Source organism: Glandiceps talaboti, chromosome 1 (genome assembly GCF_964340395.1).
Source record: "Glandiceps talaboti chromosome 1, keGlaTala1.1, whole genome shotgun sequence".
Classification (NCBI taxonomy): Eukaryota; Metazoa; Hemichordata; class Enteropneusta; family Spengelidae; genus Glandiceps; species Glandiceps talaboti.
Window position 1 is genome coordinate 608181 of NC_135549.1, and position 27049 is coordinate 635229.

General features: G+C 33.5%; 1 protein-coding gene across 1 annotated transcript in view; it reads left to right on the top strand.

Moving 5' to 3' along the window:
• Positions 1-27049, top strand: part of LOC144445378 (ubiquitin-like modifier-activating enzyme ATG7) — a 45354-nt gene that overhangs the window by 7233 nt on the left and 11072 nt on the right. Inside the window, exons 7-14 of the mRNA XM_078135290.1 lie at positions 147-235; positions 1102-1223; positions 1733-1823; positions 2338-2482; positions 5020-5178; positions 11473-11530; positions 22624-22760; positions 23064-23276. Of these exons, the coding sequence (XP_077991416.1) occupies positions 147-235; positions 1102-1223; positions 1733-1823; positions 2338-2482; positions 5020-5178; positions 11473-11530; positions 22624-22760; positions 23064-23276 (1014 nt within the window). The remainder of the gene's footprint in view (positions 1-146; positions 236-1101; positions 1224-1732; positions 1824-2337; positions 2483-5019; positions 5179-11472; positions 11531-22623; positions 22761-23063; positions 23277-27049) is intronic.

Here is a 27049-nt window from a genome sequence, read left to right on the forward strand (position 1 = left end):
TGTTTTGGTTACAACTTTAAATCTTCAAAAAATTATATATCTATCATTGCCCTGAACATGAAGTTGTGCGGCAACGCAATATTTGCGCTATTTTTAAAATCAAAATTAGAGTTACTATAATAATAATAATTTAATATTGTTTACAGTTATTGGTTGGTTTCTGTGATCCCAGTACAGTTGATAATTATCCAGGCTGGCCTCTACGGAATTTACTTACCTTGATAGCTTACCATTGGTAAGTTACCAAATTTACTCACCTTAATAGCTTTCCATTGGTAAGTTACAGCTTGCCATTGGTAAGTTACAGATCAGTATAATGCTATGTGTTAATTTCTTATGCTTCCTATGTTGAAATTTTATTTTTAGACTATACAGACATTTTTAAAAATGTTTTGAAAATCTCAATATTTTTATTTACAATGTCAGCATAATAAAACCTGTGGTGTAAACATGTTTTTAGTCCCCAACAGGCACTGCTGTGTGAGACAAATGCACACCACTAAATTTCACAACATACATCATAACTTTGGATGTATAATACATATCGGGTAAGGATTTGGTATTTATTTTGAACTTTTAATTCATAAAATAATGGCTTCCTACTTGAAAAACCAATGTGAAACAATATATGCCAAGTCATTGTTTGTAACTCAATAAATGGCAAAAAGATTACTAAATGTGTAAGATGTTTGTTATTGTACATATAATACTATAACAAACTGTTTACATATTTTTTTTAGCATTTTGCAATGTATTGAGTTACAGACACAGACTTGTGCAATGTTGTTCCACATTCAATTTGATTTTTCAAGTAGGAAGCCATGATAAACATATTGTATAAATCTCAAATAAATACCAAGTCCTCATCCATATGGCTACTTTAAAAGCATATTTTTATGAATAATATTATAACCACTTTGTTTTCATCAAGCAAGAAAATGATTGTCAGGCATTGATTTTGTTTCAGGAGTCATAAACTTGCTAAAACTTTGACTAAATATTTCATGCCATGATTTAGCAGAAAACTTATCAAAGCATTGAAAAACAAATTTGTAGTAATCCTTGAGGTACTTATAAAAAATATTGAATGTATGTTTCCAGGGCTGACCAATTAGATGAAGTTCAAGTCCTTTGCTTTAGAGACAGAGCTAGAGATGGAAAGAGAGAAATTAATCACAGTTTGGTTTTACATCTGAATGTTCCATCTATTGCAAATATGACAGGTGAGGTAATAGAAATTATGTAGTGGGTAGTGTGGGAACTCATAAAAGAAAACGTGCTTAAAAGTAGAATTGGTTTAGATCTTGACTCTACTTACAGAAATGCATGGCTAACTTTCAGGTAGAATAAAAAAATTGTGTTTTATAAGAAATTCTTTGTCTTCTTGACCTTTATGCACATCCGTTTTCTTTCCCCAGCGATGTCTGTACAGATTTCATCAAACTATCACAGAAGGGGTATTCTGACCGACCAGTGATGTCTGTACATATTTCATCAAACTATCACAGAAGGGGTATTCTGAACAATATTTCATTTGGTTTTGGGTGGAAGCAATATTTTTCAAAAATAAAAAAAACAATTAAAAGATAAAATAAAATAAAATCGTGAACTACCTACCCTAGTTTGCCCGCCTTACTACAAATACTATCACCCAGTTCAAAATGTAGGTAGTGCTGTGGTCATCATGGTGTCAAAAATGAATTTCTGTTTTCCTACCTCATACTACATGTAGATTGTCCAAAGTGTGTTGGTTGGGAGAAGAACCAGAGACAAAAACTTGGACCAAGAATGGTGAACCTGAGTTCCAGTATGGACCCTACAAGGTAGTAGTAGGGTATTAGGTGTATTAGAAGAAGAATTTGTCCTATTAGATATGAGACAATGAAATATTATACAGAAATATGACTTATCAAAATAGCTTTTATTGTTTAATATGTAACAAAACATAAAACATTCTAATTGTATTAGTTTGAGTCTCACACAATTGAAATATTAAATTGCATAGATTTATCAAGAGAGTGAGATATGTCTCTAAACCTATGTCATAAACTAATTTTATGGCAATATAGCCAAGAGAGTGAGATATACCACTGACTACCAGATTGTTACACTATGAAACTGTCCAATCTATACCAAAGGATATACTCGATATAAATACCTGTGATACAAATATTCATCTTTGGAATAGCCTGTTTATGACACTTACAATATTATCAGTTGGTGTATATGATATTAAATGAAATATACCCTAAGCATTGTAAACAGGCTATCTGTTGAAAGTACTCATACAATATATAAACATACAAGTGCTTCATCACAAAATTTTCTCTTTTTCAGGTTAGCAGAATCATCAGTAGATCTCAATCTGAAATTGATGAGATGGAGGTTACTACCATCACTAGATTTAGACCACATATCACAAACGCGCTGTCTGTTATTGGGAGCTGGTACGTTAGGGTGTAACGTAGCAAGATGTCTACTGGTAAGTTGATATTGATGGCAATTCTGTTTGCTTTTCAGTCAGCATTCTAGCAATATTAGATGACTAGAATGCAAAAAAAATCAAGAAGGGGAGACTTATACTCTTAAACTACAGGTATTCACATGTAGTTCCAGATACAGGTATTCACATGTAGTTCCAGAGTACCCCTATGGGGCATTCCGAAACTTTAGAATTCTCTCAAATTCTTGGTTTCTGAATCCATCATGGTTTCATTCCATAGAGCGCCCCCACACGGGTAAAGCATCATTACCCAGAATGCACTGTGGTCATGACTTGTATGCCCTTTAGATGATCAGTTCTTGAGACATCCTCATAAGGAGATCACCCAGTAGAGGGTCTGGCCTGACTCACATGTTGATCGAACAAGCTGCTCTCTACCTCATAAATCTGTATGCTGTGGTCATCACATGACGTTAGTCTACTCAGTAGACCTTGGGAAGTTGTTGTTATTTTGACAAGCTGACTATATAAGCTTAGCAAATCGATAAACTGTGACGTTTTTTTTTTTAAAGTTCAAAATGGGACTTTGAAGTAAATAAGGGTTTGGCTCACATCATGTGGTCGGCGGCTATTTGGGACACATTTTTCCCATTTTGTTCATTTTGTTGATTATTGTCAGCAAAGTTTTCTTCCCACATAACATGCATATTGATTGACTTAAAAGAGACTATGAAGTATATAAATGTCTTTGAGGAAGGAGCAATGTAGACGACCATTAATTACAATTATGACAAATACTCAATAATGTACAAAGACAACTGTGAACACTGAACTGATCACAGATACTGATGCTATATGTTTATGCACTGTGTGTTGTCAAACACAACTCTGCAGACTTCAACTAGGATTTTTCTACATCGTCAAAAAATTATAACAGATTCAAATTTCAAATACCTTTTGCTTAAAGTGTGGACATCGTGTCCAATCATTAGTTGTTTTTGAAAATGGCAGGTAACAACATCACAAACTATCACGAGATTTTAGAGTCTCCAACAGTAAGGTATAGCAAGAAGATTTTGTCCAGTTCCTTGATGTCTGTGTACTTATAGTAACTTTTTAGAGTTTTGAAAATGTACTTGTCATTGGATATTTATTTTGAAACAATTTGAGTGTTTCTTAAAAAAAATAATCAAAAACTTGATTTTTTGTTTGAAAAAAACCAATGTGCATAAATTAAATTTGTGTTTTAAATTGACCAAGCAAGAAAAGTGAGCTTTTTCATTTGCAACTTTATGCGGCAGCTACCATGATCCTTTGATATATATACCAATTGTATCCCAACTCTTAGATAAATACATCTTATTTTATCTCCACACAACCATGACCTCTATAAATGAAATTCGACAACCCTAAACATACAGCCATACGGCACCTATGGAAGTACGCTTTTGCTTGCAAATGCTTACTGTTATGTTATGTTATGTTATGTTATGTTATGTTATGTTATGTTATGTTATGTTATGTTATGTTATTGTTTGGACTTATTTAAATTATACAATGCTTAAGTAAGATTTACAAACGAAAGAGCCACATCCAGCCCTCTGGCTGATAGGATCAAGAAAGAAATTTCAAATTAAATACATAGATAAATAAATATCAAATACGTTTCAATTATAAATAAAGGTTTTCCTACAATTAAATTCTTCATGTAGAAAGCTTGCAGTATCAATGGGAAATGTTAACATTAAATGGCATAGTTTATCATATATGTCCATATGACTAAAGTTTGACATTGAAGTTATTATTTTATCCAGTAATGCTTTCCATAGATCATACAGTTTCACTGTATAAATTACAGTAAAACATAAAGTGTACTTCATCCTCTGGTGAGTTTTGGTAGAAGTCACATTTTCTGTCTTTGACTTCAAGCCCACAAAACCTACCTGTTTCTATTTTAAGTGGGAGTTTGCAAAGTCTAAATTGAGCTATTATGGAGCGTTTTGCATGGGACATTCCTCCTAGTAAATAACATTCTTTTCTGTACATTTTTTTGAAAGTAATATATGTTCTCAACTTGGGTTTTATCATTATTTCTGATTTCCATTGGTTGGCATGAACATTTCTTAATAATGCAGTAACTGTTGCTTCATCAGTAGTTATTGGTTCCAAGTTGGCAAATTTATGTTGTAACCCTAATTCAGAAAAAATCTTAAACACATCATGACACCAGTTTTTTGATTCACGAAATAAGGTGCAGTTCCCCCGAAACACTGATTTTTTGATCCTGTAATCTGGCTTACTAGTATTTACTCACTTTTCCTGTATTGCTTAAATGTCGCCCTCTTGTGGTAGACATTTTTTTGAAAACTTGACATAGCAGCAGTATAGCACTATGTTTTAGACCCTAGATCTTCAGATAGTCATAGCATTCTGATTGTGTAGAGTTATCTTTTTTATTCAAGGCTTCCTCTTTGAGTTCAAGTGACAGGATTTGATCACCTGCAAATATTGTCTAAAGACAACCTCACACTCAATGCTCAATTTTTTGTGACCGATTTTGCTTACATCTTTTTCAGAGTTGGGGAATCAAAACCATAACATTTGTGGATAACTCAAGAATTTCCTACTCTAATCCTGTAAGGCAAACTTTATTTGAATTTGATGATTGTCTAGAGGGAGGAAAACCAAAAGCTGTGACAGCTGCTGAAAAACTGAAAAAGATCTTCCCAGGAGTGGTAAGTTATACCATCAGTTTATTGTGTTACATTGAAAAAAGATAGCCACCACAAAATTATAAACTTTAAAGTGTACAATTACTTTAATATTGTAAATTAAAGAGAGCCACCACAACAGTATAAACTTGAAAGTGTACAATTACTTTAATATTGTAAATTAAAGAGAGCCACCACAACAGTATAAACTTTAAAGTGTACAATTACTTTAATATTGTAAATTAAAGATAGCCACCACAACAGTATAAACTTGAAAGTGTACAATTACTTTAATATTGTAAATTAAAGATAGCCACCACAACAGTATAAACTTGAAAGTGTACAATTACTTTAATATTGTAAATTAAAGATAGCCACCACAACAGTATAAACTTTAAAGTGTACATTCAATTACTTTAATATTGTAAATTAAAGATAGCCACCACAACAGTATAAACTTTAAAGTGTACAACTGCTTATTGTAAATTAAAAATCATTTAATTTCTTTGAAATACTTAATTATTGGAAGTGTGGTATCAACTTGGTTGCATATTAATCTATTGTAAACCTTGACAGGTTACCTACTAGAAATAGGAAAATGTTTTGGACTGCAACTGTTGAACTGAGTCCAAGGGATTAAATTTGTCCTTTCTTTGAAATGTAGTGTGGGTAAAAAACACATGTCAATTACTGCATTACTGGTAACTTACCAATAAAAGTTTTCTTTCCACTGCAAAATAAAAAACGTTTTTCGACAAAAAATGTCACATTTGAAGTTAGAGTTTAGATCATGATATCGCTTTTCATTACTGTGATAGTAAAAACAATTAGCTGATTACATCACACATAACAGATGATTCACTGATTACACCACACATAACAAATGATTCACTGATTACATCACATAACAAATGATTCACTGATTACATCACACATAACAAATGATTCACTGATTACATCACACATAACAACAAATGATTCACTGATTACATCACACATAACAAATGATTCACTGATTACACCACACATAACAAATGATTCACTGATTACACCACACATAACAAATGATTCACTGATTACATCACACATAACAAATGATTCACTGATTACATCAAATAACAAATGATTCACTGATTACATCACACATAACAAATGATTCACTGATTACATCACACATAACAACAAATGATTCACTGATTACATCACACATAACAAATGATTCACTGATTACATCACATAACAACAAATGATTCACTGACTACATCACACATAACAAATGATTCACTGATTATATCACACATAACAACAAATGATTCACTGATTACATCACACATAACAACAAATGATTCACTGATTACATCACATAACAACAAATGATTCACTGATTACATCACACATAACAATGATAACAACAAATGTGTTTAAAGCCACAAGAGAAAAAAGCTTGAAAGAACACAATCTATGAATTTGACATTTTTGTAATTTTAGACAATGTCAAGTCTAATAACATGTAATATATTCTTGAAAGGAATCCTATTATGATACAGTAAATTACCATGAACCAAACCTGACTTTAATAAGTGAGTGTGGTTTTAATAGCTTGGAAACGTGAGATCACTGATATTATAAAACAAAATATTTTGCCATCTTAGTGTCAGGAGCAAACTCAGGGTCATGAGAAAACGAGGACGGGCAATAAATCAGCTGTATAAAGTTACAAAGAAATGGCAAGGTCCCATAGTATAACAGCTATAGGGTGAGACCTTAGAATTAAGGAGTAATTCAGGCAATGTGGGCAGTTTTGAACTACTGAATAAATATAATAAGGGGGCAATATTATTACTTTAACCTCCTTTTTGGCATCAACCCAGTACAAGTGTTACAGGCTTACTCTCACCAAATATTATTTTATGTTTTTAAATGATGTGACATCTATATGAGATTTGAGCTGGGACATTCTTTTAATCTGGAAATTATACACGATAGTTTTATTTTGGCTGTAAGTGTAATTCAAGCATCATGATTTGCACTGTGTCTAACATGTTAACTTTCACCCTGTTGGATCAATGTAATATCGTCATGTGGAACAAACCATACTATTTCCATGTCCCCCCACACCCCTCAAAATAAATCAAATAACTTACTAAATCATTAGCTGGTATTTAATTATAGAAATACTTAATTATTAAATGATAAAACTGTGTGTGATTCATGACAGAAATTTTTAAATTTCAGTAATGAGCAGATATTGCTGCCATTTGTGAAACTTAAATATTGTTTTACTGGCATGGTACGTACTCTTTATAAACACTGCACTAGCTGTATTACTGAAGTACTATTTCTATGATCAGACAACCAACCATATAATCACTGAAAGTTGTTAAAACATCACTAATTGGTTTTGTATATGTCAATTAAGTAGTATAGTAATAAGTTAAAATACCAGTAATTAGATACTGTGTATATCAATTAGATGTCTATTTTATCTATAAGTAGTATAGTAATAAGTTAAAATACCAATAATTAGATACTGTGTATATATCAATTAGATGTCTATTTTATCTATAAGTAGTATAGTAATAAGTTAAAATACCAATAATTAGATACTGTGTATATCAATTAGATGTCTATTTTATCTATAAGTAGTATAGTAATAAGTTAAAATACCAATAATTAGATACTGTGTATATCAATTAGATGTCTATTTTATCTATAAGTAGTATAGTAATAAGTTAAAATACCAATAATTAGATACTGTGTATATCAATTAGATGTCTATTTTATCTATAAGTAGTAAAGTAATAAGTTAAAATACCAATAATTAGATACTGTGTATATCAGCTTCTATTCCAATCATTATAAAATTATCAACATCAAATGGAATGTGTACTAGAACAAGTACAATTATTGTATATTTGGTATATAATTCCACCCTTACAAACTATTTATTTTCATAAATCAATGTGTGATCCTGTGATGAAATATGTGTTACAGTACGTTTTAAGTCCCCTTTGGGATTTGGGCCATTTTTATATGATAAGGAATGGGTTTAATACCAGGACAAGTACAGCTCATAAAAAAACTGAGACTTGAATGTAGAATTCAACTACTCATAGTCAAAAAATGTCTAGGAAGCAAATCCAATATTTTCACCACTATCCTGTCAGCATTGTGAGAGGTGTAGTACAATAGACTATATCCATAAAAGTGCAGACAAGATGTCATCAGCATTGTGAGAGGTGAACTACAATAGACTTTATCCCTGACAATGCAGACAAGATGTCATCAGCATTGTGAGAGGTGAACTACAATAGACTATATCCCTGACAATGCAGACAAGATGTTATCAGCATTGTGAAAGGTGTAGTACAATAGACTATATCCCTGACAATGCAGACAAGATGTCATCAGCATTGTGAAAGGTGTACTACAATAGACTATATCCCTGACAATGCAGACAAGATGTCATCAGCATTGTGAGAGGTGTACTACAGTAGACTATATCCCTGACAATGCAGACAAGATGTTATCAGCATTGTGAGAGGTGAACTACAATAGACTATATCCCTGACAATGCAGACAAGATGTTATCAGCATTGTGAGAGGTGAACTACAATAGACTATATCCCTGACAATGCAGACAAGATGTTATCAGCATTGTGAGAGGTGAACTACAATAGACTATATCCCTGACAATGCAGACAAGATGTTATCAGCATTGTGAAAGGTGTAGTACAATAGACTATATCCCTGACAATGCAGACAAGATGTTATCAGCATTGTGAGAGGTGAACTACAATAGACTATATCCCTGACAATGCAGACAAGATGTTATCAGCATTGTGAGAGGTGTACTACAGTAGACTATATCCCTGACAATGCAGACAAGATGTTATCAGCATTGTGAGAGGTGAACTACAATAGACTATATCCCTGACAATGCAGACAAGATGTTATCAGCATTGTGAGAGGTGAACTACAATAGACTATATCCCTGACAATGCAGACAAGATGTTATCAGCATTGTGAAAGGTGTAGTACAATAGACTATATCCCTGACAATGCAGACAAGATGTTATCAGCATTGTGAGAGGTGTACTACAATAGACTATATCCCTGACAATGCAGACAAGATGTTATCAGCATTGTGAAAGGTGTAGTACAATAGACTATATCCCTGACAATGCAGACAAGATGTTATCAGCATTGTGAGAGGTGAACTACAATAGACTATATCCCTGACAATGCAGACAAGATGTTATCAGCATTGTGAGAGGTGAACTACAATAGACTATATCCCTGACAATGCAGACAAGATGTTATCAGCATTGTGAGAGGTGAACTACAATAGACTATATCCCTGACAATGCAGACAAGATGTTATCAGCATTGTGAAAGGTGTAGTACAATAGACTATATCCCTGACAATGCAGACAAGATGTCATCAGTATTGTGAGAGGTGAACTACAATAGACTATATCCCTGACAATGCAGACAAGATGTTATCAGCATTGTGAAAGGTGTAGTACAATAGACTATATCCCTCACAATGCAGACAAGATGTCATCAGCATTGTGAGAGGTGAACTACAATAGACTATATCCCTGACAATGCAGACAAGATGTCATCAGCATTGTGAAAGGTGTAGTATAATAGACTATATCCCTGACAATGCAGACAAGATGTCATCAGCATTGTGAAAGGTGTAGTACAATAGACGATATCCCTGACAATGCAGACAAGATGTCATCAGCATTGTGAAAGGTGTAGTACAATAGACTATATTCGTGACAATGCAGACAAGATGTCATCAGCATTGTGAGAGGTGTACTACAATAGACTATATCCCTGACAATGCAGACAAGATGTTATCAGCATTGTGAGAGGTGTACTACAATAGACTATATCCCTGACAATGCAGACAAGATGTCATCAGCATTGTGAAAGGTGTAGTACAATAGACTATATCCCTGACAATGCAGACAAGATGTTATCAGCATTGTGAGAGGTGAACTACAATAGACTATATCCCTGACAATGCAGACAAGATGTTATCAGCATTGTGAGAGGTGTACTACAATAGACTATATTCGTGACAATGCAGACAAGATGTCACCAGCATTGTGAAAGGTGTAGTACAATAGACTATATCCCTGACAATGCAGACAAGATGTTATCAGCATTGTGAGAGGTGTAGTACAATAGACTATATCCCTGACAATGCAGACAAGATGTTATCAGCATTGTGAGAGGTGTACTACAATAGACTATATCCCTGACAATGCAGACAAGATGTTATCAGCATTGTGAAAGGTGTACTACAGTAGACTATATCCCTGACAATGCAGACAAGATGTTATCAGCATTGTGAGAGGTGTAGTACAATAGACTATATCCCTGACAATGCAGACAAGATGTCATCAGCATTGTGAGAGGTGAACTACAATAGACTATATCCCTGACAATGCAGACAAGATGTTATCAGCATTGTGAAAGGTGTACTACAGTAGACTATATCCCTGACAATGCAGACAAGATGTTATCAGCATTGTGAGAGGTGTAGTACAATAGACTATATCCCTGACAATGCAGACAAGATGTTATCAGCATTGTGAAAGGTGTACTACAGTAGACTATATCCCTGACAATGCAGACAAGATGTTATCAGCATTGTGAGAGGTGTAGTACAATAGACTATATCCCTGACAATGCAGACAAGATGTCATCAGCATTGTGAGAGGTGAACTACAATAGACTATATCCCTGACAATGCAGACAAGATGTCATCAGCATTGTGAGAGGTGAACTACAATAGACTTTATCCCTGACAATGCAGACAAGATGTCATCAGCATTGTGAAAGGTGTACTACAATAGACTATATCCCTGATAATGCAGACAAGATGTTAGTGGGATTTGCTTCCAAGAAATGTTTTGACTCTCAGTAGAAGTATTTGCTAATGAACTCCATAGTTCATGAACATTCATTCACACTTCTACATGATTGATTGATGAAATGTCTCACATATTTTTCAAATTGTAAAATAAAAGTGATAGAAAGACTGGGATGTGTATTATGTACATTTATTTGTTATTTATGAATACTGATTATTTTCATACCGTATATATTGTGGGTGAAATGATTTTAGTTTACCCCTAATAATTTCACTTGTCATAACCATCCCTCTCAATCTCATTCATAACACCAAAAGGTTCCTAAGAATTATTTCATTGTATAAAAAAAAATAAAATGTCAAGGCTTATTCAACTCGAAGCAGTCAAGTTTTTTGACCAGTTTATACTTGTATATTTTGTATAGAATTCCAGTGGTCATGAATTCTCAATACCAATGCCTGGTCACCCTGTCAACACTTCTGGTAAGTAGATCAAGTCAAACACATTTTATTCAAAATTTTGCAAAATTTTGGGCAATTGAAATTTTTTGCCATTTGCTTGCTTTCTGTCGTAAGTTGTCACTTTTGTTCAATCTGTATTTCTTCTATTTTCAAACATTCCCTCATCAATAATTCAAACCATAATTTACAAACGACAGATGCAGGAATTCTGTACTGTTTAGTAAACGTCAAAACCATCGTGAGAAAAAATGCCAGTGTCATTGGCAGACCTTATGGAATGAAAACTAATAGATGTCAGGGTTGAAAGCCGGGTAGGATCAAAACTGGTCATCTTCAAACTGATAAAATGATTTATATAGGCAGGAATTCCACAGGAGTAGAATTCATTTAAACATCATAATTCAATATATCATTTCACTACTAAAAGCAAGAAATACTGCAGTAATGATAGATTGTCTTGACAAGGCTTTCAAAGAAGGGTTATGTTGCATGTGTGAATTGTGTTGAGAACTTATAGAGGAGATATTAATAGTATATGTTGAATTGGATGGTCATACCACAAATGGTGAAGTAGAAACAGTAGGAGATAGCCTCGTGTTGTCTGTCATTATGTGCTGTTAACTTTGTTTCACATATGCTACAGATGACATATACTTGGTATTTATTTATACATGTACAACCATTGTAGAACAGATCTTAATACTTGCCTGTACCTGGAAAACATTGCACCAGAAAAAAACCAAGTTTGCTTAATAAATGCATTGTATCATACTCAGCATTGTCTGTATATGTGTGTACTGTGTTCATACTCAGCATTGTCTGTATATGTGTATGTACTGTGTTGATACTCAGCATTGTCTGTATATGTGTATGTACTGTGTTGATACTCAGCATTGTCTGTATATGTGTGTACTGTGTTCATACTCAGCATTGTCTGTATATGTGTGTACTGTGTTCATACTCAGCATTGTCTGTATATGTACTGTGTTCATACTCGGCATTGTCTGTATGTATGTACGTACTGTGTTCATACTCAGCATTGTCTGTATATGTACTGTGTTCATACTCGGCATTGTCTGTATATGTGTATGTACTGTGTTCATACTCAGCATTGTCTGTATATGTGTATGTACTGTGTTCATACTCAGCATTGTCTGTATGTATGTATGTATGTATGTATGTATGTATGTATGTATGTATGTATGTATGTATGTATGTATGTACGTACTGTGTACATACTCAGCATTGTCTGTGTGTACTGTGTTGATACTCAGCATTGTCTGTATATGTGTATGTACTGTGTTCATACTCAGCATTGTCTATATGTACTGTGTTCATACTCAGCATTGTCTGTATATGTATGTATGTATGTACTGTGTTCATACTCAGCATTGTCTGTATGTGTATGTACTGTGTTCATACTCAGCATTGTCTGTATGTGTATGTACTGTGTTCATACTCAGCATTGTCTATATGTGTATGTATGTATGTACTGTGTACATACTCAGCATTGTCTGTATGTGTATGTATGTATGTACTGTGTTCATACTCAGCATTGTCTGTCTGTACTGTGTTGATACTCAGCATTGTCTGTATATGTGTGTACTGTGTTGATACTCAGCATTGTCTGTATATGTATATGTACTGTGTTCATACTCAGCATTGTCTGTATATGTGTATGTACTTTGTTCATACTCAGCATTGTCTGTATGTATGTACGTATTGTGTTCATACTCAGCATAATTGTCTGTATGTGTGTGTACTGTGTTCATACTCAGCATTGTCTGTATATGTCTGTACTGTGTTCATACTCAGCATTGTCTGTATGTGTGTATGTGTACTGTGTTCATACTCAGCATTGTCTGTATGTCTGTATGTGTGTATGTACTGTGTACATACTCAGCATTGTCTGTATGTGTATGTATGTATGTACTGTGTTCATACTCAGCATTGTCTGTCTGTACTGTGTTGATACTCAGCATTGTCTGTATGTGTGTATGTACTGTGTTCATACTCAGCATTGTCTGTATATGTACTGTGTTCATACTCAGCATTGTCTGTATATGTGTATGTACTGTGTTCATACTCGGCATTGTCTGTATGTATGTACGTACTGTGTTCATACTCAGCATTGTCTGTATATGTACTGTGTTCATACTCGGCATTGTCTGTATGTATGTACGTACTGTGTTCATACTCAGCATTGTCTGTATGTGTGTATATGTACTGTGTTCATACTCAGCATTGTCTGTATATGTGTATGTACTGTGTTCATACTCAGCATTGTCTGTATATGTGTGTACTGTGTTGATACTCAGCATTGTCTGTATGTATGTACGTACTGTGTTCATACTCAGCATTGTCTGTATGTGTGTATATGTACTGTGTTCATACTCGGCATTGTCTGTATGTATGTACGTACTGTGTTCATACTCAGCATTGTCTGTATATGTACTGTGTTCATACTCGGCATTGTCTGTATGTATGTACGTACTGTGTTCATACTCAGCATTGTCTGTATGTGTGTATATGTACTGTGTTCATACTCAGCATTGTCTGTATGTATGTACGTACTGTGTTCATACTCAGCATTGTCTGTATGTGTGTATATGTACTGTGTTCATACTCGGCATTGTCTGTATGTATGTACGTACTGTGTTCATACTCAGCATTGTCTGTATATGTACTGTGTTCATACTCGGCATTGTCTGTATGTATGTACGTACTGTGTTCATACTCAGCATTGTCTGTATATGTATGTACGTACTGTGTTCATACTCAGCATTGTCTGTATGTGTATGTATGTACTGTGTTCATACTCAGCATTGTCTGTATATGTATGTACGTACTGTGTTCATACTCAGCATTGTCTGTATGTGTATGTATGTACTGTGTTGATACTCAGCATTGTCTGTATGTACGTACTGTGTTCATACTCAGCATTGTCTGTATGTGTGTATATGTACTGTGTTCATACTCAGCATTGTCTGTATGTGTATGTGTACTGTGTTCATACTCAGCATTGTCTGTATGTGTGTATGTACTGTGATGATCATACTCACCATTGTCTGTATATGTACTGTGATGATACTCAGCATTGTCTGTATGTGTATGTGTACTGTGTTCATACTCAGCATTGTCTGTATATGTGTATGTACTGTGTTCATACTCAGCATTGTCTGTATATGTGTATGTGTGTCTGTACTGTGTTCATACTCAGCATTGTCTGTATGTGTGTATGTACTGTGATGATCATACTCACCATTGTCTGTATATGTGTATGTACTGTGTTCATACTCAGCATTGTCTGTATATGTGTATGTACTGTGATGATCATACTCACCATTGTCTGTATGTGTGTATATGTACTGTGTTCATACTCAGCATTGTCTGTATGTGTATGTGTACTGTGTTCATACTCAGCATTGTCTGTATATGTGTATGTACTGTGTTCATACTCAGCATTGTCTGTATATGTGTATGTGTGTCTGTACTGTGTTCATACTCAGCATTGTCTGTATGTGTGTATGTACTGTGATGATCATACTCACCATTGTTTGTATATGTGTATGTACTGTGTTCATACTCAGCATTGTCTGTATATGTGTATGTACTGTGATGATCATACTCACCATTGTCTGTATATGTGTATGTACTGTGATGATCATACTCACCATTGTCTGTATATGTATATGTACTGTGTTCATACTCACCATTGTCTGTATATGTGTACGTACTGTGTTCATACTCAGCATTGTCTGTATATGTGTACGTACTGTGTTCATACTCAGCATTGTCTGTATATGTACTGTGATGATCATACTCACCATTGTCTGTATGTACGTACTGTGTTCGTACTCAGCATTGTCTGTATGTGTGTATGTACTGTATTGATACGCAGCATTGTCTGTATATATGTGTGTACTGTGTTCATACTCAGCATTGTCTGTATATGTGTGTACTGTGTTCATACTCAGCATTGTCTGTATATGTACTGTGTTCGTACTCAGCATTGTCTGTATGTGTGTATGTATACTGTATTGATACTCAGCATTGTCTGTATATGTGTATGTACTGTGTTGATACTCAGCATTGTCTGTATATATGTGTATGTACTGTGTTCATACTCAGCATTGTCTGTATGTGTGTATGTACTGTGTTCATACTCAGCATTGTCTGTATATGTGTATGTACTGTGTTGATACTCAGCATTGTCTGTATGTATGTACGTACTGTGTTCATACTCAGCATTGTCTGTATATGTGTATGTACTGTGTTCATACTCAGCATTGTCTGTATATGTGTATGTACTGTGTTGATACTCAGCATTGTCTGTATATGTGTGTACTGTGTTCATACTCAGCATTGTCTGTATATGTGTATGTACTGTGTTCATACTCAGCATTGTCTGTATATGTACTGTGTTCATACTCAGCATTGTCTATATGTGTATGTATGTATGTACTGTGTACATACTCAGCATTGTCTATATGTGTATGTACTGTGTTCATATTCAGCATTGTCTATATGTACTGTGTTCATACTCAGCATTGTCTGTATATGTGTATGTATGTATGTACTGTGTACATACTCAGCATTGTCTGTATGTGTATGTATGTATGTACTGTGTTCATACTCAGCATTGTCTGTCTGTACTGTGTTGATACTCAGCATTGTCTGTATATGTGTGTACTGTGTTCATACTCAGCATTGTCTGTATATGTGTATGTACTGTGTTCATACTCAGCATTGTCTATATGTACTGTGTTCATACTCAGCATTGTCTGTATATGTGTATGTACTGTGTTGATACTCAGCATTGTCTGTATGTATGTATGTATGTATGTATGTATGTATGTATGTATGTATGTATGTATGTACGTACTGTGTACATACTCAGCATTGTCTGTGTGTACTGTGTTGATACTCAGCATTGTCTGTATATGTGTGTACTGTGTTGATACTCAGCATTGTCTGTATGTGTATGTACTGTGTTCATACTCAGCATTGTCTATATGTGTATGTATGTATGTACTGTGTACATACTCAGCATTGTCTGTATGTGTATGTATGTATGTACTGTGTTCATACTCAGCATTGTCTGTCTGTACTGTGTTGATACTCAGCATTGTCTGTATATGTGTGTACTGTGTTCATACTCAGCATTGTCTGTATATGTGTATGTACTGTGTTGATACTCAGCATTGTCTGTATGTATGTATGTATGTATGTATGTATGTATGTATGTATGTATGTATGTACGTACTGTGTACATACTCAGCATTGTCTGTGTGTACTGTGTTGATACTCAGCATTGTCTGTATATGTGTGTACTGTGTTGATACTCAGCATTGTCTGTATGTGTATGTACTGTGTTCATACTCAGCATTGTCTATATGTGTATGTATGTATGTACTGTGTACATACTCAGCATTGTCTGTATGTGTATGTATGTATGTACTGTGTTCATACTCAGCATTGTCTGTCTGTACTGTGTTGATACTCAGCATTGTCTGTATATGTGTGTACTGTGTTCATACTCAGCATTGTCTGTATATGTACTGTGTTCATACTCAGCATTGTCTGTATATGTGTATGTACTTTGTTCATACTCAGCATTGTCTGTATGTATGTACGTACTGTGTTCATACTCAGCATAATTGTCTGTATGTGTATGTCTGTCTGTACTGTGTTCATACTCAGCATTGTCTGTATGTGTGTATGTGTACTGTGTTCATACTCAGCATTGTCTGTATGTATGTATGTACTGTGTTCATACTCGGCATTGTCTGTATGTATGTACTGTGTTCATACTCGGCATTGTCTGTATGTACGTACTGTGTTCATACTCAGCATTGTCTGTATGTGTGTATATGTACTGTGTTCATACTCAGCATTGTCTGTATATGTGTACGTACTGTGTTGATCATACTCACCATTGTCTGTATATGTGTATGTATGTACGTACTGTGTTGATACTCAGCATTGTCTGTATGTGTGTATGTACTGTGTTGATACTCAGCATTGTCTGTATGTCTGTATGTACTGTGTTGATACTCAGCATTGTCTGTATGTGTACTGTGTTCATACTCAGCATTGTCTGTATATGTGTACGTACTGTGTTGATACTCAGCATTGTCTGTATATATGTATGTACTGTGTTGATACTCAGCATTGTCTGTATGTATGTACGTACTGTGTTCATACTCAGCATTGTCTGTATATATGTATGTACTGTGTTGATACTCAGCATTGTCTGTATATATGTATGTACTGTGTTCATACTCAGCATTGTCTGTATATGTGTGTACTGTGTTCATACTCACCATTGTCTGTATATGTGTATGTACTGTGTTCATACTCAGCATTGTCTGTATATGTGTATGTACTGTGTTGATACTCAGCATTGTCTGTATGTGTGTATGTACTGTGTTGATACTCAGCATTGTCTGTATATGTGTATGTACTGTGTTCATACTCAGCATTGTCTGTATATGTGTATGTACTGTGTTGATACTCAGCATTGTCTGTATGTATGTACGTACTGTGTTGATACTCAGCATTGTCTGTATCATCCAGTATGTGTATGTACTGTGTTTGATGCAATGTATCAATCAACTCTCTGACATCTGAGGAAGGAGGCTGTATGTCTCTGAAAGCTTAAATTAAAAATTTATCAACAGTTAATCTGAAAATTACTACTATACCATATAGTGTTTTCAATGTATCATCAAAACTGATGATACATTGAAAACTGTGTCTACATTTTGTAGACTGTGATTATGCTATTGTAACATATTTTTGGGGGCCTAGATCCAGTCATGTGGGGATTTTTGCTCTCATCATTTCATTAAAACATTCACGGAACTCATCATTCCATTAAAACATTCACAATGTTGTATTGGAACTCATCACACAGTTAAAACATTCACAATGTTGTATTGGAACTCATCATTCCATTAAAACATTCACAATGTTGTATTGGAACTCATCATTCCATTAAAACATTCACAATGTTGTATTGGAACTCATCACACAGTTAAAACATTCACAATGTTGTATTGGAACTCATCACACAGTTAAAACATTCACAATGTTGTATTGGAACTCATCACACAGTTAAAACATTCACAATGTTGTATTGGAACTCATCATTCCATTAAAACATTCACAATGTTGTATTGGAACTCATCACACAGTTAAAACATTCACAATGTTGTATTGGAACTCATCATGCAGTTAAAACATTCACAATGTTGTATTGGAACTCATCACACAGTTAAAACATTCACAATGTTGTATTGGAACTCATCACGCAGTTAAAACATTCACAATGTTGTATTGGAACTCATCACGCAGTTAAAACATTCACAATGTTGTATTGGAACTCATCACACAGTTAAAACAATCACAATGTTGTAGGGGAACTCATCACGCAGTTAAAACATTCACAATGTTGTATTGGAACTCATCATGCAGTTAAAACATTCACAATGTTGTAGGGGAACTCATCACGCAGTTAAAACATTCACAGTGTTGTATTGGAACTCATCATGCAGTTAAAACATTCACAGTGTTGTAGGGGAACTCATCACGCAGTTAAAACATTCACAATGTTGTAGGGGAACTCATCACACAGTTAAAACAATCACAATGTTGTAGGGGAACTCATCATGCAGTTAAAACATTCACAGTGTTGTAGGGGAACTCATCATGCAGTTAAAACATTCACAATGTTGTAGGGGAACTCATCACGCAGTTAAAACATTCACAATGTTGTAGGGGAACTCATCACACAGTTAAAACATTCACAATGTTGTATTGGAACTCATCATGCAGTTAAAACATTCACAATGTTGTAGGGGAACTCATCATGCAGTTAAAACATTCACAATGTTGTATTGGAACTCATCATGCAGTTAAAACATTCACAATGTTGTAGGGGAACTCATCATGCAGTTAAAACATTCACAATGTTGTATTGGAACTCATCATGCAGTTAAAACATTCACAATGTTGTAGGGGAACTCATCATGCAGTTAAAACATTCACAATGTTGTATTGGAACTCATCATGCAGTTAAAACATTCACAGTGTTGTAGGGGAACTCATCACGCAGTTAAAACATTCACAATGTTGTAGGGGAACTCATCACGCAGTTAAAACATTCACAATGTTGTATTGGAACTCATCATGCAGTTAAAACATTCACAGTGTTGTAGGGGAACTCATCACGCAGTTAAAACATTCACAATGTTGTAGGGGAACTCATCACACAGTTAAAACAATCACAATGTTGTAGGGGAACTCATCACGCAGTTAAAACATTCACAATGTTGTAGGGGAACTCTTCACGCAGTTAAAACATTCACAATGTTGTAGGGGAACTCATCACACAGTTAAAACATTCACAATGTTGTCGTGGAACTCTTCACGCAGTTAAAACATTCACAATGTTGTAGGGGAACTCATCACGCAGTTAAAACATTCACAATGTTGTAGGGGAACTCTTCACACAGTTAAAACATTCACAATGTTGTAGTGGAACTCTTCACACAGTTAAAACATTCACAATGTTGTAGTGGAACTCATCACACAGTTAAAACATTCACAATGTTGTAGGGAATGGCAAGACAAGATTCCTCACATGACTGGATTCTAGACTAGACTTATTGGTACCCACATCAATGAAATTTTAAACAACTGCTGCTGGTAAAATGTTATCCATATAGATTGAAGGCAATGCTACATGAGTTCTCCATATGAAGGGGGGGGGGGAGTGATTATAATTTATCATATTTATAATGTAGTGTAATGAAATGTAGTAAACTGATTGCTCATTTTGGATTTTGAATGAATTATTTACAGGAAAAGTTATATCTTGATTATTGATAGTCACAAATTATGGTACAATGTAGCATTTTGTCATTCACTGGACTAGCTCATATCTTAGACTTGCTGATGGGCGATGGGGTTGAAATAAATGAATGTTTGGTATAGGTTTGGTGATGGGGTTGAAATAAATGAATGTTTAGCATAGGTTTGGGGATGGAGGTTGAAATAAATGAATGTTTGGTATAGGTTTGGGGATGGAGGTTGAAATAAATGAATGTTTAGCATAGGTTTGGGGATGGAGGTTGAAATAAATGAATGTTTGGTATAGGTTTGGGGATGGAGGTTGAAATAAATGAATGTTTAGCATAGGTTTGGGGATGGAGGTTGAAATAAATGAATGTTTAGCATAGGCTTGGTGATGGGGTTGAAATAAATGAATGTTTGGTATAGGTTTGGGGATGGAGGTTGAAATAAATGAATGTTTAGCATAGGTTTGGGGATGGAGGTTGAAATAAATGAATGTTTAGCATAGGCTTGGTGATGGGGGATGGAGGTTGAAATAAATGAATGTTTTAATTGATAAAAAAAACTGAGGTAACGACAGGTAAAAGTAAGGGGTTTATAAATGAGCAAGGGATAAAATGAGCAAATGTTAATATGCTGATGAGTTACAGTTTGGCTTTAATAATCATTAGAATGGGTTGACAGTCCTGCTATGGAGCAATGGGTTGACAGATGTTCACTCAGTCCTGCTATGGAGCAATGGGTTGACAGATGTTCACTCAGTCCTGCTATGGAGCAATAGTGTACCAAGTACCACATTGTCATAAAATATTGTACCAAGTACCACATTGTCATAAAATATTGTACCAAGTACCACATTGTCATAAAATATTGTACCAAGTACCACATTGTCATAAAATATTGTACCAAGTACCACATTGTCATAAAATATTGTACCAAGTACCACATTGTCATAAAATATTGTACCAAGTACCACATTGTCATAAAATATTGTACCAAGTACCACATTGTCATAAAATATTGTACCAAGTACCACATTGTCATAAAATATTGTACCAAGTACCACATTGTCATAAAATATTGTACCAAGTACCACATTGTCATAAAATATTGTACCAAGTACCACATTGTCATAAAATATTGTACCAAGTACCACATTGTCATAAAATATTTTATTGATTTCATCATATTTCCTAGCTACTCATTGTCCACTAATGTAAGTGTCAATATTGTGTTCATTACACATTTGTGGCCGTATTTGTAATCAAATGACACAGATTTGTCATTTTCAGTTTTAAGAATGTATCAAAGATTGAACCATGAGAACATCCTGTACAAAAGAAAATGAATATTTGAAATCAGGATATCACTCACAAGTGATAAGTCGAGTTCTATCATAGACCTTGGACCTTTCTCCAGTGTCCACATGCATATAGGTTTTATGCCTACATCACAAAATAATTAATATGGAACATGCGTGTATTTTGACAATCTGCATCTTGACACGAACAAAATGTTTTACAAAGAGTACGTACTTGTACGATGTCACTAAGAGTTGAGTCTAGGTTCACATCTGTTTGCACATCAAGTGGACAAATTTATAGTGTGCACACACACAAATTTATAGTGTGCACGCACAAAAATTTTCAGTCATCTGTAATCAGAGAAAGTATAAACGCAGACAACATGCTAACTATGGCCATTTCATTTCCTAAAGTTATATTTTGAAATAGATAGCATTTGATTGCAGAGTCTAGGAATCTGTCTGAAACTTGATATGTGATATGTGATATGATGTGTTTTATTGTCATATATATACTGATACATATATAATGAAATGTGCATTGATTTTGCATGTAATGAAAAATTTACAAAAACAATATTCTGTAGAGGACCCCTAACACGAGATTGATGCGTTAAATTTAAACGTAAATTCATTTAACTTAAGACAGAATAATATCACAAACTTAAAAAATAACTAATTATTATTATTGACATGGCAAGAGATTATAGTCAAAATATCTCAGTAAAATCATTGGTTTGAATAGTTTAATGAAAAGATTAAGATCAATGTTATTTATTTTCAAATGATAATTTGTGCAATAATTTGCTTAGTTTGTAAAACATTTTTTAAGGTTAGCAACAAACATTTTGCTTACAACATTAAATGCAGCTCAGCATCAAATCTGTGATTATATGAAATGTTTGCCTGTTACCATGGCAATTTACTGTATGTGTATGTCTATTTTTACCAGAAGCAACATTAGAACAGACAAAAAAAGATGTTGCAAAATTGGAAGAACTTATCGACAGTCATGATGTGGTGTTTTTATTGATGGATACTAGGGAAAGTCGATGGCTGCCAACTCTTATTGGTGCAAGTAAAAGAAAGGTATGACAACCATTACATAAACTTATCCCAAAGGGTCAAATCATAGGTCATATGTCACAGGTAAATCTGGTGAGATGGTATTCACAGAACTAAAAATGTTATGTAGAATTCGTTTTTTGAATCAAACATACAGAAAGATATTATGTACAATGATATATTATGAAATATAAACCTAATAATTTATGTTTAAATTTAATTTCCGAGAGTTTTCATGCAAGATGCAAACAAAACTTGGACATTGAATGCACATCCACCCAGATAAAATAATGAATATTTTTGATTTTCCTTTTCTGTCTGTTGTAGATTGTTATCAATGCAGCTTTGGGTTTTGACACTTTCCTGGTTGTTAGGCATGGTTTGAAACCACCTAAAGAGGGCGCTATTCCATCAATCCTGGTCAGTCAACCCACAGACACAACAGAAGGGGCTGCTAGTAGCAATGACAATGGTTGTAACACTATCCCTGGTACTCAACTAGGTTGCTATTTCTGTAATGATGTAGTAGCTCCAGGCAATGTGAGTAATTTCCCAAAATATTATAAACATAAACCCAGTTCATGGCTGGTTAGAAAGACTGTTTAACAAACTGTTCTCACAGGCAACATGCAAACCTTTTTCATCTGAAAACACTAACATTTCAAACACTCTTTACTCAATTGTAGGATTTTCAATGGAATTAATCATAGCTTAAATTTTGAACTTAAATGGCCAGATATACAATAAATCAAAAAATGATATCAACTAGATAATATTTAAAGCTATTTGATCATTTAATCACACCTATTTTAATGTATGGTGCAGAACTTTGGGCTTATGAATTACCCATTAATAACAAAAGTTTAGAACAAGTTTGTAATCAGGTCTATCATTTTATTCTCGGAGTAGGTAAGGATAAAATGACTCCAATTATTGGAATTAGAGGTGAATTAGGTAGATTTCCTTTACAAATAAAAGCCACAGTTGCACAGATTAAATATTGAAACAGAATTAATAACTCGACTTACCTGATAGACATAGTTTAAAGAGTGCATTAAATGAGTTAATACAAATAAACTCTAAATGGTCAAATCATATTAAAGGGTGCATTAAATAAGTTAATACAAATAAACTCTAAATGGTCAAATCATATTAAAGAAATATTGGTTGTGAATTGGTTGAGTAAGTTCTCATTATAATACAAATATTGTTGCACTATTTTCAAATGTAGTAACAGTAAAACTAAATAATGAATACATCCAGACTTGGAAGGAGGAGTTAAGTCATAGTCATAAAGATAGTAAAGGGGAGGGGGAATAAATTAAGAACATACAAGTTATTTAAACATAATTTTGAATTTGAAAATTATTTAAGTAATATCAGGGATTTTAGTTTACGGAAATTATTATCAAAATGTAGGTTAAGTGACCATACTTTAGAATAGGATTAGGTAGAGGGAGATCCCCAAGTGTTCCTGATACATTACATTTTATATTGTCCAATTTTCAGTATACAAAGGAAAAATTAAATTGTTTACAGAATGTGATGTAACAATTAGTAGTATCAAAAGAAATGTATCTTCTTTAAATATTATGCAATATCATCTTCCACTTGCCGAATTGTTGAAAACTTATAGTTATATTTATATATATATCACTTAATATGCATAGCATTATTCAGATACACCTTGGTAAACTGTGTTATAACTTATACATAGTATTATTCAGATATACCTTGGTAAACTGTGTTATAACTTATACATAGCATTATTCAGATACACCTTGGTAAACTGTGTTATACATAGTATTATTCAGATACACCTTGGTAAACTGTGTTATACATAGTATTATTCAGATATACCTTGGTAAACTGTGTTATAACTTATACATAGTATTATTCAGATACACCTTGGTAAACTGTGTTATACATAGTATTATTCAGATATACCTTGGTAAACTGTGTTATAACTTATACATAGTATTATTCAGATACACCTTGGTAAACTGTGTTATAACTTATACATAGTATTATTCAGATATACCTTGGTAAACTGTGTTATAACTTATACATAGCATTATTCAGATACACCTTGGTAAACTGTGTTATAACTTATACATAGCATTATTCAGATACACCTTGGTAAACTGTGTTATACATAGTATTATTCAGATATACCTTGGTAAACTGTGTTATAACTTATACATAGCATTATTCAGATACACCTTGGTAAACTGTGTTATAACTTATACATAGCATTATTCAGATACACCTTGGTAAACTGTGTTATACATAGTATTATTCAGATATACCTTGGCAAACTGTGTTATACATAGTATTATTCAGATATACCTTGGTAAACTGTGTTATAACTTATACATAGTATTATTCAGATATACCTTGGTAAACTGTGTTATACATAGTATTATTCAGATATACCTTGGTAAACTGTGTTATAACTTATACATAGTATTATTCAGATATACCTTGGTAAACTGTGTTATACATAGTATTATTCAGATATACCTTGGTAAACTGTGTTATACATAGTATTATTCAGATACACCTTGGTAAACTGTGTTATACATAGTATTATTCAGATACACCTTGGTAAACTGTGTTATACATAGTATTATTCAGATACACCTTGGTAAACTGTGTTATACATAGTATTATTCAGATATACCTTGGTAAACTGTGTTATAACTTATACATAGTATTATTCAGATATACCTTGGTAAACTGTGTTATAACTTATACATAGTATTATTCAGATATACCTTGGTAAACTGTGTTATACATAGTATTATTCAGATATACCTTGGTAAACTGTGTTATAACTTATACATAGTATTATTCAGATATACCTTGGTAAACTGTGTTATAACTTATACATAGCATTATTCAGATACACCTTGGCAAACTGTGTTATACATAGTATTATTCAGATATACCTTGGTAAACTGTGTTATACATAGTATTATTCAGATATACCTTGGTAAACTGTGTTATAACTTATACATAGTATTATTCAGATATACCTTGGTAAACTGTGTTATAACTTATACATAGCATTATTCAGATACACCTTGGTAAACTGTGTTATACATAGTATTATTCAGATATACCTTGGTAAACTGTGTTATACATAGTATTATTCAGATACACCTTGGTAAACTGTGTTATACATAGTATTATTCAGATATACCTTGGTAAACTGTGTTATAACTTATACATAGTATTATTCAGATATACCTTGGTAAACTGTGTTATAACTTATACATAGTATTATTCAGATATACCTTGGTAAACTGTGTTATACATAGTATTATTCAGATACACCTTGGTAAACTGTGTTATAACTTATACATAGCATTATTCAGATACACCTTGGTAAACTGTGTTATACATAGTATTATTCAGATACACCTTGGCAAACTGTGTTATAACTTATACATAGTATTATTCAGATATACCTTGGTAAACTGTGTTATAACTTATACATAGTATTATTCAGATATACCTTGGTAAACTGTGTTATAACTTATACATAGCATTATTCAGATACACCTTGGTAAACTGTGTTATACATAGTATTATTCAGATATACCTTGGTAAACTGTGTTATAACTTATATACATAGTATTATTCAGATATACCTTGGTAAACTGTGTTATAACTTATACATAGTATTATTCAGATACACCTTGGCAAACTGTGTTATACATAGCATTATTCAGATACACCTTGGTAAACTGTGTTATAACTTATACATAGCATTATTCAGATATACCTTGGTAAACTGTGTTATACATAGTATTATTCAGATACACCTTGGTAAACTGTGTTATAACTTATACATAGTATTATTCAGATATACCTTGGTAAACTGTGTTATACATAGTATTATTCAGATACACCTTGGTAAACTGTGTTATAACTTATACATAGTATTATTCAGATATACCTTGGTAAACTGTGTTATACATAGTATTATTCAGATACACCTTGGTAAACTGTGTTATAACTTATACATAGTATTATTCAGATATACCTTGGTAAACTGTGTTATAACTTATACATAGCATTATTCAGATACACCTTGGTAAACTGTGTTATACATAGTATTATTCAGATATACCTTGGTAAACTGTGTTATAACTTATACATAGTATTATTCAGATATACCTTGGTAAACTGTGTTATAACTTATACATAGCATTATTCAGATACACCTTGGTAAACTGTGTTATACATAGTATTATTCAGATACACCTTGGTAAACTGTGTTATAACTTATACATAGTATTATTCAG